The 15,221-nt window shown below is 40.0% G+C and overlaps 2 protein-coding genes across 2 annotated transcripts in view; one reads left to right on the forward strand and one right to left on the reverse strand.

The window, feature by feature from the left end:
• Positions 1–6,389, forward strand: part of FRY (FRY microtubule binding protein) — a 258,709-nt gene extending 252,320 nt beyond the window's left edge. The window contains exons 60-61 of the mRNA XM_034663782.1: positions 4,130–4,332; positions 4,951–6,389. Coding sequence (XP_034519673.1) covers positions 4,130–4,332; positions 4,951–5,209 — 462 coding nt within the window. The 3' untranslated portion in view covers positions 5,210–6,389. The remainder of the gene's footprint in view (positions 1–4,129; positions 4,333–4,950) is intronic.
• Positions 6,390–6,409: 20 nt separating this feature from the next.
• The window catches only part of ZAR1L (zygote arrest 1 like), a 48,458-nt gene continuing 39,646 nt past the window's right edge, over positions 6,410–15,221 (reverse strand). Inside the window, exon 4 of the mRNA XM_034665046.1 lies at positions 6,410–6,628. Within this exon, the coding sequence (XP_034520937.1) occupies positions 6,614–6,628 (15 nt within the window). The 3' untranslated portion in view covers positions 6,410–6,613. The remainder of the gene's footprint in view (positions 6,629–15,221) is intronic.

The following is a 15,221-nucleotide window of genomic DNA, read 5'->3' on the forward strand; positions in this document are numbered from 1 at the left end:
GAATTCATTTATTAGTTCTAATAGTTTTTTGTAGTCTTTAGAGTTTTCTATGTATAGTATCATGTCATCTGCAAAGAGTGACAGTTTAGTGTCTTCCTTACCAATATGGAAGCCTTTTCTTTCTTTTTTTTTTTGGTCCAAATGCCGTGGCTAGGACTTCCAGTTCTATGTTGAATAAAAGTGGCAAGAGGCCATCCTTAGCTTGTTCCTGATCTTAGAGGAAAAGCTTTGAGCTTTTCCCTGTTGAGTATGATATTAGCTATAGGTATGTCATATGTGACCTCTATTATGTGGATGTATGTTCCCTCTGTACCCACTTTGTTGAGTTTAATGAATGGATGCTGAATTTCGTCAAATGCTTTTTTTTTAATCTATTGAGATTATCCTAATTTTTATCTTTCATCTTTTAATATGGCTTATCACATTGATTTGTAGATATTGAACCATCCCTGAAGCCCTGAAAAAAATCCCCTTGGTCATGGTAAATGACCCTTTTAATATATTGTTGAACTCTGTTTATTAGTGTTTTGTTGATGATTTTTTCATTTATATTAATCAGGAATATTGGCCTTTAATCTTTTTTCTGTACTGTGCTTGTCTGATTTTGATATCTGGAAAATAATGGCCTTGCACAATGAGTTTTAGAAGCATTCCTTCCTCTTCAATTTTTGGAATACTTGGAGAAGGATAGGTATTAGCTATTTTTTACACGTTTGGTGGAAGTCACCCATGAAGCCATCTGGTCCTGGATTTTTTGTTGGGAATTTTTGGATTACTTAATTTCATTACTAGTAATCGGTCTGTTTGGATTTTCTATTCCTGGTTCAGTCTTGAAGACTTGTAGATATAATGGAGCCATCTTTCTTTTAGCTTTTTTTTTTTTTTAAAGATTTTATTTATTTATTCGACAGAGATAGAGACAGCCAGCGAGAGAGGGAACACAAGGCAGGGGGAGTGGGAGAGGAAGAAGCAGGCTCATAGCAAGAGCCTGATGTGGGGCTCGATCCCATAATGCCGGGATCACGCCCTGGGCCGAAGGCAGACGCCTAACCGCTGTGCCACCCAGGCGCCCCTTTCTTTTAGCTTTTTAAGTGATTGATCTACTATCTTTAGTATCTGTTTACCAGTGAAATTTTTCCTCTCATAATTTCTTCTAGTTATGGACTTTTCCTTGCTTAAAGAAGTCTCTTTAACATTTCTTGTAAGTCTGGTTTACTGGTGATAAACTCTTTTGTTTGGGAAACTCTCTCTCTCCCCCAATTCTAAGTGATAAGCTTCCTAAGTAGGGTATTCTTGGTTGTAGACTTTTTTCCTTTCAGTACTTTGCAGGATAAAAGGGAGTGGCATGATACATTCAAAGTTTCTGCTAAGAAATCAGCTTATAGCCTTATGAGGCTTCCCTCCTATGTAACTAATTGCTTCCCTATTGCTACTTTTAAGATTCTCTCTTTAATTTTCGACATTTTAAGTATTACGTGACCTCCCCTGGGTTCATCTTGTGAGAGGCTCTCTGTACTTTCTGCACCTGGATGTCTCATTCTCCAGGTTAGGGAATTTTTCTGCTATTCTGTCTATAAAGTTATCTGTCCCCTTCTCTCTCTCTCCTACTTCTGACCCCTATAAATGTTAGTAAAACTGATGTTGTCTAAAGGTCCCTTAACTTATTCTCGTTTTTTAAAGTTCAGTTTTCTTTTTGCTGTTCAGCTTGGGTGCTCTCCATTACTGGGTCTTCCAGATCACTGACCCATCCTTCTGCATCTCCGATTACTTTTATTTCCCTCCATTGTATTTGTCATTTCAGTTACTGTATTCTCCAACTCTGGTTCTTGTTTATATTTTCTCTTTGTTGAAATTCTCATAAGTTCATCTAATCAACTCTAGTGAGTTGAAATTCTGAGTTCATCTGTTCAGGTCTAGTGAATTTGACCATTACTTTGAGATCTTAACTGTTTTGTTTAGTACTTTTTCTGAGGTTATATCTTGTTCTTTCATTTGGAACATATTCCCCTCTTCCCTCATTTGGTCTACCTCTGTTTCAGTGTATTATGTCTTGAAAGTAGTGGCCTTTTGTAAAAGGTGTCCTGTGGAGCCCTGTAGTGCATTCCCCTGATCACCAGATCCAGGAACTCCAGGAGTGTCCCATGTGGGTTGTATGTGCCTTCCTTCTGTGACTGGGCCATGACTGCTGGTGAGTCATGTTGGTGAGCAGGGCTGAGCCCAGCTAGGCTGGCTGAGTCACCTGCCCCATGTGGCAGGAGGGATATCTGCCAGGGTGGGGCAAGCAGTGCTAGGAAATTAGATGGAGATGTCAGAACTGGCTACCACCAGCATCAGGCCCGCCAGACTTAAGGAGAAGAAAAATGTTGGCTGCCAACACTTCTATTCCCAGAGAAAATTCCTGCCTATCTGACACATGCCCTAAAATTAGTCCATAAATCTTTTTTTCCACGTTCGTTTTAAAAATCTTTTATTACATATTTGCAAATAGTTTTTCTTTCCCCAGCCCAATTAAAATGTTTCTTTTCATAACCAATAAAAAAATATTTATATCTGAAAAAGAAATAACCTAATTTTTATTTTTTTAAAGGAGTAAAGTGGCTTTATTGAAAAAAAAAATGGCTTCAGTGGGGGAAAAAATGCCATGAATGACCTTAAATGTAATAATATACTAATTAATAGTATATTTTTCTTCATATATAACCCAGGTGCTTTTCACACTACTGCCTCTAATGAGTCTTGGAGTGACTGATACAAAATCAGAGTCTCCACTCTTCTGGAGCCTCACTGATTTTCAAAGCCAGATGTTCTAGGGGCTCATCTTCCCCAAGCAGATCCCCAAGACAAGGGGTGCCTGATGTGGGGCTTGATCTTCTCACTCCTCAGGAAAGACCTCCCAACCCCTGATATCCCTCCTCCTCATGGATTGTCACACCCGCAGTTTGGTTCTCTGCCCCTCCTACCCTTATCGGTGTGGCTTTTCTTCTATCTTTCGCTGTGGAAGAATTGTTCTGCTGGTCCTGAGGTTGTTTCCAGAGGGAGGTGCATTAGATGTAGTTGTAGCCTCAGTGTGTCCATGGGAGGAGGTGAGCTCAGGGTCCTCCTTTCTCTGCTGCCTTCCCAAGCTGCCCCTCTAATACCTTACTTAAAAGGATTCCCTCAGTAAATTCTAAAACTAGTACTGGAGTAGGAGGTTGTCACCTGTCACTTTAATAGTCACCTATGTGAAGACAACTCTGGGGGGCTTTGGTTCTATACATGGTCCAGTGAGCTAGCTGGGACTGAGGAAAGATGAAGATGTTCGGTAGATCAACTTACCAAAGAAAACAGACCTCACCAACTTAGCTTACAAAAGAAAACAAAGCTTTAAATGCACATCAACTTTTTAAAAATGCTCCTGAGATCAAACTGCAAAACAGTTGACTTCCATGGTATATTTGGGGGGCACTAAAAAGTGACACAGGTTCTCTTTTTATGATTTATCTTTTGGTACCAGTAATTTTAAGGTAAAATACCTCTTAGCTCTGTAACATGAATACTAACATTACCTTGAGATTTTTCCTCTTCCTTAAATTATATCTTTCATGTCTTCCCATGGCATACAAATAATGAGAAAAAGTAATTTTTCAAAGAGGATCCATGTTCATCATTACACTTATTAAGCATTTATGTGCCAAACTGTACTAACCATTTTATATACATCATCTCGTCTTTAAAGTTACCTGTGAGGTCGGTAATGTCTTTAGTCTCACAGATGAGAAAACTGAAGCACATAGAAGTCTATTGACTATGGTCCCACAATATGGTACAGAATTGGCATTTGAACCCAGCTCTACCCAAGCCTGTTGTCTTGTGGATTTTAACTCTGGATATGTCCTTCTACTCAAATAGAAAACATTTTAAAGGAGATGTTAACCTCTCATCTAAGGAGAGTATCCCAGTGGTTAATACAGGAAGTTATGCAATGTATATAACCCCCTACACATACGAGGTAGTAGTTTTATTTGTTCAATTTTAGTTTACCAAGATATTAAGCTTATGCTTAACCAGACCAGAGAAATGAAAATTTTCTCTCTTGAGGATGCAAAATCTAGCCTGCAACTAAATATGGTAAAAATAATTTCTTTTACAGCTGCTAAATATGTCCAGGGAACTTAGTGACTTAAAGAAAAACCTGAAGGAGGCCACCGCGGCCATTGCAGCTGACCCTCTCTACATAGAGGGTGCATGGTCTGAGCCAACCTTCACATCCACCGAAGCAGCCATCCAGTCCATGCTGGAGTGCCTGAAGAACAATGAACTTGGCAAGGCTTTACGGCAAATCAGGGAATGCAGGTAACTACTAGTTCCTTTAGAAACGGTGAAAGGAAATGCATGCCTGATAGTTACTTTGTCATGATCGGGGACTGAATCACTACAGACGGGACATCTAGATATTTTATACACATCCTTCTCAGATCTTTACCATTACCACGCCAGCTATATCAGATTTCAGAACTCATATGTACAAAGTATAGGTGTTACTTCTGGTCTTTTGTCATCCCTGTAATGTTGAAACCCTTCAAATTATGTTGGGGTATACTTTGAAAATTATTATTTGAATGAATCCTCTTCCCCCCTCCATTTTGATAGTATAGTTAAATTCATTGGAACCAGAATGCTATAGCAAATAAATGTGTTACGATTATCAAATTCTGTTCTGAGAGTTAGAAGCTTTAGATAGTTTCGTCAGAACCAGTAACATTCCATAATCAGTTATGGTGATGTTTGCAAACCGAATATACTAAAAGCCACTGTGTTGTACGCTTCAGATGGTTAAATTGTATAGTAGTATGTGAGTTACACCTCAAAGCTAGGGTTTTTTTAAAGTAATACACTTATACTACAGAGGCTCATAACCTTTCAGCTTTGTAACAAATAGTGCCTCTAACCGATGCTGTTTTTTGACTGCAGAAGTCTGTGGCCCAATGACATCTTTGGAAGCAGTTCTGATGATGAGGTCCAGACACTACTGAATATTTATTTCCGCCATCAAACTCTGGGACAAACGGGTACTTATGCATTGGTGGGGTCGAACCAGAGCCTGACCGAAATCTGCACCAAGCTGATGGAGCTGAACATGGAGATCCGGGACATGATTCGCAGGGCCCAGAGTTACCGAGTCCTCACTGCTTTTCTTCCAGACTCCAGTGTTTCTGGCACTAGTCTCTGACAGGAGCCTCCCATCCCCCATGGGTTCCAAGCTGGGGGTGCTGTCATGCTGGGGTGACGTCATTCAGTGTCTTTTCAGCCTTCAGAAGGCTTGGTCAGACTGTTCTCCCTCTTGTTACCTGTAGGACTTTTTCTAAACAGGATGACAGAACTTCCAACGTGTAGCAATACTATAAGAACCAAGGTAGCATAGAACATTCTGGGACAGACTCCATCTGTTATGCTGTGTGGCACAAAGGTGTTATTTTACTGAGGAGATGCAACTCACTACTGAAGAAAGTGACTTCCATTGCATACCAAAGCCGACTACACTGAACAATACCTTCCTTTCTAGAAACAATTTTAGATTGGCAAAAGTGCAATGTTTTCTTCACTAAAAAAATATTTTATATTCTAAAACTTGTACATTCTTTTATTTTTCCTTTTTTTTTTCTTTTTTCTTTTTTTGGTGGGCTGAGGAAGGGGCAGGCAGAATGAAGCTGGCCACTGAAAACTGTAAGACGGTCAAGAGCTGACAGCCTGTTTATGTGAAAAGGGACGATTTAATGTGTAAATGGACAATTTAATATACACTGTAATTTGAATACAATTACTGTATCTAAAAGGAGCTGCTATGAAGTACCTTTCTTATGTTGCTAGGCTGCTGTTTCTGAAAGCCCTGAATCTCTTTGCAGGAGTCTGTGATTAGGACCCTAGCACCAAATATGGTCCAGATAGACCTTTTTGTAAGGGTCTTGGCTGCTTTTTACTAGAAGGTTGCTTATAGGAGCGTATTTATACTACAAAAGGATGAGTGTTAATTTTAACCAACTTTGCCATTTTGTAGGAAAAAGTTAAAGAAATTCACATTATAAATTCCAAGTCTTTTCACCTGTCACGCATGCATATTTTAATATACATTTGGATAGCCAGAAGTAGAATCATAAACTATGAGTTGTCACTTTGTTACTTAAAAAAGTCATATTTTATTTGTAACATATATGTAAAGAGCCATTAAGTTTTCTCCTTCAAATTAATGCTGTCAAGTGTTAGCTGTGTGCATGTAAACCAGTTGCACATCAGAAACATATTCAAAGTTGATCTATGTAACTTATTCACTCTGTAAATACATTTAAAGTTTTTGTGATGTAATCTTGGTTGATATTCTATTCAGAACTTCCTTTAGACTTAAAAAAAAAAAAGACAAAATACATATCGACCTTGGATTTTATTTCTGGTTTAGAGACACACATTTACAGGTTTGCGTGTGGGCTGCCACCGTGATAACCCCAAGGGGCACCATTCATATACGATGCGTGATTGGCAGTCACTGGGGCTGAGCAGCAAGCACAGGGACTCTGTGAAGCAGGAACTATGTTATCTCTTTCTTTGGAAGTGGACACTAAGTCAAGACCGTGACCTTCAATCAGCTCTCTCTAATCTACCAAAGAGAGAAATCAGAAGAGTGGGTGCTCTACTTGTCAACACCTATCATTAGATTGTCATCCTTAAAATTGTGAAACAGACTCTATAAGGAAAAGTAGGAGTTTTAATTCTGTCACCATGGCTCACCTATCTCCACCCCACAGGAAAAACAGGGACACAGATACACACAACAATCTGTCACTGTCTTCCTACTCATATTTACCTAGACTAACAAATATAACTTGCTTCGCTAAATACAAAAACTAAACCTTAAGTAGTAATTTTCTGGAAATAGCCTGTAACAGGAAGTAGGAGCCAGGATTTTTTTATGTTCCCAAAGACAGAACTATTAACTAATTGTTATAACTTTCTTGAGAGGGAGGAGGGTTCAAGATGGCAGCACAGGAAGATCCTGAACTCACCTCCTCCAATGGACACAAAAACCTACAATTACATTAGAGTGATTCCCACAGAAGGGGACCTAGGAACTGGATGAACAGAGCCTTCACAAAAAGAAAAAGCCACTGAGACAGGTAGAAGAGGCAGAGATACAGTCTCACGAAAGAAAACACACTCCTGGAACAGTGTTCCATGGTCAGGAGAGTTCTCAAAGTTATTAACTTTTCCCTGAAAAGCAAGATATTTGAGATCTGTATCAGGAACCCTAACCTTCACATCCTACACAGGAGAGAAGAGTCCCCAAAACCCATAACTATGAAAACCAAAAGGGAGTATGTCCAAGAAAATTATAGAACTACAGGGAAAGGAAAACCCATTCTTTAAAAGGCTCATGTACAGACTCACTCAACTGAGGAACCAGGGTACAAATACCAGATTGAAAAGTGCACACACCACAGGTGAACGAGACCCACTTACAAATTTTGGAGTACCTGCCAGAGAGGCAGGAGACAGCTGAGGCTCTCCACGGAGACAGAGACACTGGCAGCAGCCACTTTTGTTCACTCATTCTGCCACACTAGCCAGCACTGGCACGTGCCATTTTGGAATCCTCCCTCTAGACTCCTAATGCCAGGGAACATGCCCCACTATGAGCCCTGTACAACCTGCATCTCAGCAGGTCCGCACAGCCAGCTGGGACGGGGGCCACTCCTGCACAGCAGTACACCCCCAGCAGTGTAGCACCACTGCGACAGGAGAATGCATGCAGCCCACAGAGTGAATAGCCCTGGAGCACTTGTGTCTAGTGCCCAGGTGATTGCACTTCGGGGCCCCAGGATCTCCCACATAAGGCCACTCCTTCAAGACCAGCAGACATAGCTGAAGTACCTAATACATAGAAGCAGAGTTAGGCAAAATGAAGATACAGAGCAATGTGTTCCAAATGAAATAAAAAGAAAAATTCAAAGAACTGAATGAAGTAGGGGTAAGCAAACTACCTGATAGAGTTCAAAGTAATGGTCAACAAAGATGCTTACTGAATTTAGAAGAATGGATAAAGATAGAACTTCGACAAAGAGAAAATATACAAAGGTACTTAATCAGATCTGAAGACTACAGCAACAAATGAAAAATATACTAAGGGAATAAACAGCAGATTCGATGATAAGGAAGAATGGATTAGTAATCTGGAAGACGTGGTACTGGAAATCACCCAAACTGAACAGCAAAAAGAAAGATATTTTTGGAAATAGGAATAGTTTAACATACCTCTGGGATAACATCAAGCATATTAATATTAATGCTATAAAGGTCACATGAGGAAAAGAAAAAAAGGAGCAGAAAACTTATTTGAAGATAATATAGCTGAAAAATACCCTAAAAAAGAAAACAGACACGCAGGCCCAAGAAGCATAGAGTGTCCCAAACAAGGTAAGTCCAAAGAGATCCACATCAAGGCACATTATAATAGAAATGTCAAAAACTAAACATAAAAAAAAAATTGTAAAAGCAAGGAAAAAGAAATTAAATATAAGGGAACCACCATAAGACTATCAGCTTATTTCTCAGCAGAAACTTTGCAGGCCAGAAGTGGCAGGCAAGAGATATTCAAAGTGCTAAGAGGAAAAACAAGCTTTAAAAAAATGATACTCCAGTTTGTTTCCCAGAGTCCATAGTATCTCATGGTTCATTCCCCCTTCTGTTTACCCCCCCTTCCTTCTTCCCTTTCTTCTCCTGGGAAACAAACTGAGGGCTTTAGAGGGGAGGGGGGTAGGGGATTGGGATAGGCCGGTGATGGGTATTAAGGAGGGCACGTATTGCATGGTGCACTGGGTGTTATACGCAAGTGATGAATCATGGAACTTTACATCAAAAACTAGGGATGTACTGTATGGTGACTAACATAATAAAAAATTATTATAAAAAATGATACTCCACCTAATAAGGTTATTATTCAGAATTGAAGAGGAGATCAAGAGTTGACCAAATAGAGGGATCACACAAAGAACAGCAGGAGAGACAGATACATGGTACTGATGGAAATCCCACACCCAATACCACAAAATGCAGGAGGAAGGGATAGCATTAAAGGAACCATTCTCAGATTTCCCCTACCTGAGATACAACAAAACAAAACAAAAAAGCATCAGTTTAAAGGGTAGCTAGACTATAAGCGAAGGAAACTCATTTACAACCCCTAGAGCTTCTGCCCAACAATGGGAAAACTACTGCATCTCTCTCTGTGGCCATGGGTGCTGGTGAGCACCACTATTTATGTTCCCTCTCCACCAGACAGCAAGGGCAAAAGCACAGCCCAAATGCTTTCACCACGTGGCCACCTTCACAAAGCCCCAGACCCATAGCCCACACCAGTTCCAGCCATCATCTCAAGGCGGTCACCTGCCAGAACACACTCCAGTTTCAACCATCCCACCAGAGCTGCCTTTGGGTGGCACACACCCTAACACCCCTGACCTTTACCCACTACAGCTCCAGCCATCTCACCAAGGTAGCCTGGGCATGGGCCACCTCAGGACATGCTGGCTTCTGCTCCACCCATCCCACCAGGATGCCCCTGCATGCAAAGCCTCAGCCTATATCCACCCAAGCTCTAGCCGTCCTACAAGAGGATCTCCAGTGCAAAGTGCCCAAAACACTGGTTTGCACCTGATAAAGCTCCAGGCAGCTGGCCAAAACTGCCAGATACATGCCATCGACACAGGGGATGCTCCAAGGCTACTCCTTTAATATTGAGAACGGTAACTATTTTGCCTAATTCATAGAAACAAAATGAAAAGAAGAATATGATCCAAATGAAGGAACAATACAAAACTTCAGAAAAAGAACTAAACAAAATAGAGATAAGCTACCTGATAAAGAATTCAAAGTAATGGTCATTAAGATGTTCACCAGACTTAGAGAAGAAGAGTAGATAAACTCAGTGAGAACTTCAACATAGAGATAGAAAATATAAACAAGAGTTGAAGAACAAAATGACTGAAATGAAAAACACACTAGAGAGAATCAACAACAGATTAAAAGATACAGAATAACAGAGCAGTGATCTGGAAGACAGAATACTAGAATGCAACCAAGCTGCAAGAAAAAATTTAAATAAGGAAGTTGGGAAGATAGCAGAGTCAGAGGATCCTGAGCTCACTTCATCCCACAGACACACCAAAGCAACAACGACATCTGTGCAACTAACTCAGATAATGACCTGAAGACTGACAGAACAGATCTTCCGCAGCTAAGTCATGGAGAGAAGGCCCCATCAAGAAGGATAGAAAGGGCAGACACTTGGTTAAGAACCAAACCGCCAGAGTTGACAAATGGGAGGGACATCATAATCACTGAGAATCAAGGGGACCAGACCCCACATTGGGCACCCCCAGCCCTGGATCCACACTGGAAAGATGAGTCCCCTAATGTCAGGATTTGAAAATCAGCAGGGCTTAACTCCAGGAGCTTTAAAAGTCAGTGGGTCTTAACTCCAAAAGAGCCTCAGGGTGATAGGAGACTGAATCTCTGACCTGAAAAAGTCATCACACTAAATAGTTTGCCCTGAGATACAGCACAGAAACAGCAGTTTGAAAAACACCTAGGGTATACATGAAGGAGATTTACTGACTAATTTTAGAAAGGGTGCCTGAAAAGCAGGGATCTGCAGAAAGTTTCTCTGGGAACAAAAGTGCTGATGGGCACCATTTTTCTTGCCCTACCTCAGCCTAAAGAGCTGAACACTTGTGGGAGCTGGTTCTAATCATCTTTATCTACCTTCCCAACACCATATACCCCACACCAACACACCACTGCAAACCCAAGCCACCCAACCCACTGGGCTTTGAAGGTCCTGTTCCTCCACTCCCAGCAGGCAGCCATGGCCAGACCAGACCAGCACCACATCAAAGTGATTCCTGCCCTGAGAAGGCAGGGGAAATAACCACACAAACTAGTGTGCCTGCAGTTTCTAGAGCTGGGCCTCTTAGCTTGCTGTGCAGGCAATCAAGCCCTGCCCTTCAGTGTGCCTGCAGCTGTGACAGAGGCTGCTTGCAGACAGCTAGTCTGAGTGCTGGCCCCACCCACCAGCAAATCCAGGTGGCTAAAGCTGGGCCTCTAAACAGTGTAGGAAGCAAATCCTGCCCAGTGGCCCCACAGATAGCAAAGTGGATCACTGGGGTTAGCTGAGGTGAGGAACAGCCCCTACCACCAGTGTGTCCACAGCAATCTCACCTTAGCCACAAAAGGAGGGCACATGCAGCCCACACAGTAGATGGAATGCCTAGTTCTGATGACCAGGGGATATTACACTATAGGGCACGACAGGATCTCTCCTATATAAGGCAACTACATTCTAGACCAGGAATAGTAGCCTACTTACCTAAGAGAGTTAGAAAAAGTGAGGAGACAGAGGAATATCTCCCCAATGAAAGAACAATACAAACATCACGGAAAAAGAGCTAAATGAAATGGAGATAAGCAACATGCCTGCAAGAGTTCAAAGTAAAAGTCATAAAGATACTCCTCACTTGAGAGAAGAGCAGATGAATAAGTGAGAATTTCAACAAAGACATAGAAAATATGAAAAAGAACCAGTCAGAAGAGAAGAATACATAACTAAAATGAAAACTACAGAAAAGGGGGCTCCGGGTTTTGGCCAAGTGCGGGCGAGGAGTAGGTGATAAGGACTATATGAAGTTTGCTGATCTGAGAAGGTCCACTTCTTGTACAATGGATGATGGCATTTGAGCAGATACCCAAAAAGGATTGGTACAGCATTCCGGGGACAGACCCACCTGCAAGTGTGTCAGACCTAAAACAAAAGTATCAAAAACTCGTATTAATGGGAAAGCACCTTTGCGTGGCTTTCTCTTCGCCCTGGCTGCCTGCTGGCTCCTCAGGTTCCAGAGAGTGTGATCATCACGCCGAGACGCTGCGTCCCCCTCAGGCAACAACACAGCACTTCTTTGTGCCAAAGAAATAAAAGGAATAAAAATGCACTTTCCAAAGGGACTGATCTTAAAGATTTGAAAGGAAAGTTTCCGAAAATCAGCAGAATATCGGCTACGGAGGGAAAGTATCTGTTTGGGGAAACGGCCAGAAGAATTAGACCTTTCGTTTCTACCTGTTAATCATTTACAATTTTACATCTAGGCAGATAAACGAGCTCCACCATGAAGAGACAAGAAAGCGGGAGAGCATCATAGGAACATTTACAAGTTCGAAGTCTAGAGATTCTTCTATGTAGCCAATGTGATCGATTTCAAGGTTTCCGTTTCCCCCACAGTGACAGCCTAGGCTTGAAGGTGATGTGGGGATGACAGAATGATTTCAGGATTCCTCTTGCGTGGCTCTCGGTTCTTGCTAAGCTGCCAGCCCTTCTGACACTTAACAATAGAGCTCTTTGTCTTCCACACATTTCTCCTTGGCTTTTTCCTCCATACTTATAATCTTTGATCACATAATCTCTTTAGTTTAAAAAAATCCTTTATTCATTCCCCAAGTCTTCATAACCGTCCTTTCCCTGTTCACCTTATTTCAGACCCTACCAAGCTTTTCCTTGTTCCATACAGCCTCCCTCCAGGTAAGCTACAACAGAATGGTTAACGTAGCTGGTACAATTGTTACTTAGACTCCCATGGTTCAAGAACATGATCCTAGGAACTCAGCGGCATGTTTCCAAATATTGTTTCTCCCCAGGCCATTCTCCTTCCAGAACAAAGGTCTTAGGAAAAAACTAGCTCATAGAAGGACTTCCTACATGTAGAAAAGACACCTCAAAGCTTTCTTTCAAAACGTATGCATGAAATGCCCCCTCATCCAGGTAGTAATTTTCACTCTCCCAAGTAATGGTCCTTTTCCTCCATGCCAAATACATTCGCGGACACCTGCAAATGACCAAGTGGATTCTATGAAGTACGGAAAACTGTTGAAAATGGATTAAGTGGTATTTGAGCTATTCACAATCAGTGTGAATTGAGCTAAGCAGAAGAAAAATAAAACTTCAAATGGTAACTAAAAAAAAAAAAAGAAAAGAAAAGAAAACTACAGAAAAGGGAATCAACAGCATATAAGAGGATGCAGAAGAATGAATCAGCAACCTAGAAGGCAGGGTAATGGAAAGCAACCAACGTGAAGAGCAAAACGGAAGATCAATAATAAAAAATAAGAAGAGGTTAAGGGAACTCTGCATTATCATCAATGGTAATAACATTCCCATTATAGGGATCTGAGAAGAGAGAGAAAAGGAAGCAGAAAAGCTACTTGAAGAAATAGCTGAAAACTTCCCTAATCTGGGAGAAGAAAACAGATATGCAAGTCCAGGAAGCAGAGAGACCCTAACAAGATAAACCCAAGAAGGTCCAAACCAATACACATAATAATTAAAATAGCAAAAAGTAATGATAGAGAATCTTAAAATTACGAAGAGGAAAAAAACCAAAAAAAACAAAACAAAAAACAAAAAACGGTTACCTACAAGGGAAACCCCATAACGTTCACAGCTCATTTTTCACCAGATACTTAGCAGGCAGGAAGGTACTGGCATGATATATTCAATGTACTGAAAGGAAAAAACCTACAACAATGAATACCCTACCCGGCAAGTTTATCATTCAGAATTGAGGAGAGATGGAGTTTCCCAGAAAAACAAAAGTTAAAGGAGTTCACCACCACTCAACAAACCTTGCAAGTGATGTTGAAGGGAACTCTTTAAGTAGAAAGAAAAGGCCATTACTAGGGTCAGAAAACTATGAAAGAAAAATTTCACAGGTAAAAGCAAGTAATTATTAAAGATAGACTAATTACTTACTAATTACTTATTAATAACCTTTAAAATAGAGATTAAAACACAAAAGTAGTAAAATCAATTATATCTATAAAAATTAATCAAGGGCTATACAAAATAAAAACATGTAAAATACAGCATATACATACAATGTGGAGGGGAGACTAAAAATTTTGTGCTTTCAGAATGTATTCAAACTTTGCAACAACAAACTTAATATAGACTGTTATACACTTACAATGTTATATATGAACACAACGGTAACCCCAAATTAAAAACCTATAATAACTACACAAAAAATAAAGAGAAAGGATTCAAGTATAATACTTAAGAGAGTCATAAAAATACAAAGGAAGTGAACAAGAAAGGAAAAGAGAAGAACTTTAAAAAAAAACAGAAAACAAGTAACAAAATGACAATAAGTACATACTTATCCATAACTACTTTAAATGTAAATGGACTAAATGCTTTAATCAAAAGACATGGATGACTGAATGGATAAAAAGAAAACGAGACCTATCTATATGCTCTCTATAAGAGATTCTCTTCAGACATGAAGATGCATACACAGTCAAAATAAAGGGATGGAAAAAAATATCCCATGCAAATGGAAGCAAGAACTAAAAGCCAAAGCAGTAATACTTATATCAGACAAAATAGAGTTTAAAAATAAAGACTGTAGCATTAGAGATGGGCATTAAATAATGATAAAAGGATCAATCCAACAAGATGCTATAACAATTTTAAGTATCTATGTACCCATCACAGGAGCACCTAAATACATAAACCAAATAGTAAAAGATGTAAAGGCAGAAATTGACCATAATACAATAACAGTAAGAGACTTTAATAACATACTTACATCACTGGACAAATCATCCAGACAGAAAATCAACAAGGAAATATTGGCTTTGAATGATACATTAGACCAGATGAACCTAACAGATACATACAGAACGTTCCTTTCGAACAGGAGAATATGCATTCTTTCCAATGGCTATGGAATATTTTCAAGGATAGATCACACGTTAAGCCACAGAAAAAGTCTCAATAAATTCAAGAAATTTCAAATTAATATCAAGCATCTTTTCTGACCACAATGTATGAGACTAGAAATGAATTACAAGGGGGGAAAAAAACTGGGGGGGGAACACTTGGAGGCTAAACAACATGCTAATTAAAAAAAACAATGGATCAATGAATAAATCAAACAGGAAATCAAAAAATACATGGAGACAAATGAAAATACAATAGTCCAAAATCTTTGGGACACAGAAAAACAGTTCTAAGGGGGAAGTTAATGGTGATACAGGCCTACCTCAAGAAACAAGGAAAGTCTCAAATAAATCTAAACTTACACCTAAAGGAAACAAAAGAAGAATATAGTACCAAGTTGGTTGAAAGAGAGAGAGAGAGAGAGAGA

The sequence above is a fragment of the Ailuropoda melanoleuca genome, chromosome 7 (assembly GCF_002007445.2).
Source record: "Ailuropoda melanoleuca isolate Jingjing chromosome 7, ASM200744v2, whole genome shotgun sequence".
Taxonomy (NCBI): domain Eukaryota; kingdom Metazoa; phylum Chordata; class Mammalia; order Carnivora; family Ursidae; genus Ailuropoda; species Ailuropoda melanoleuca.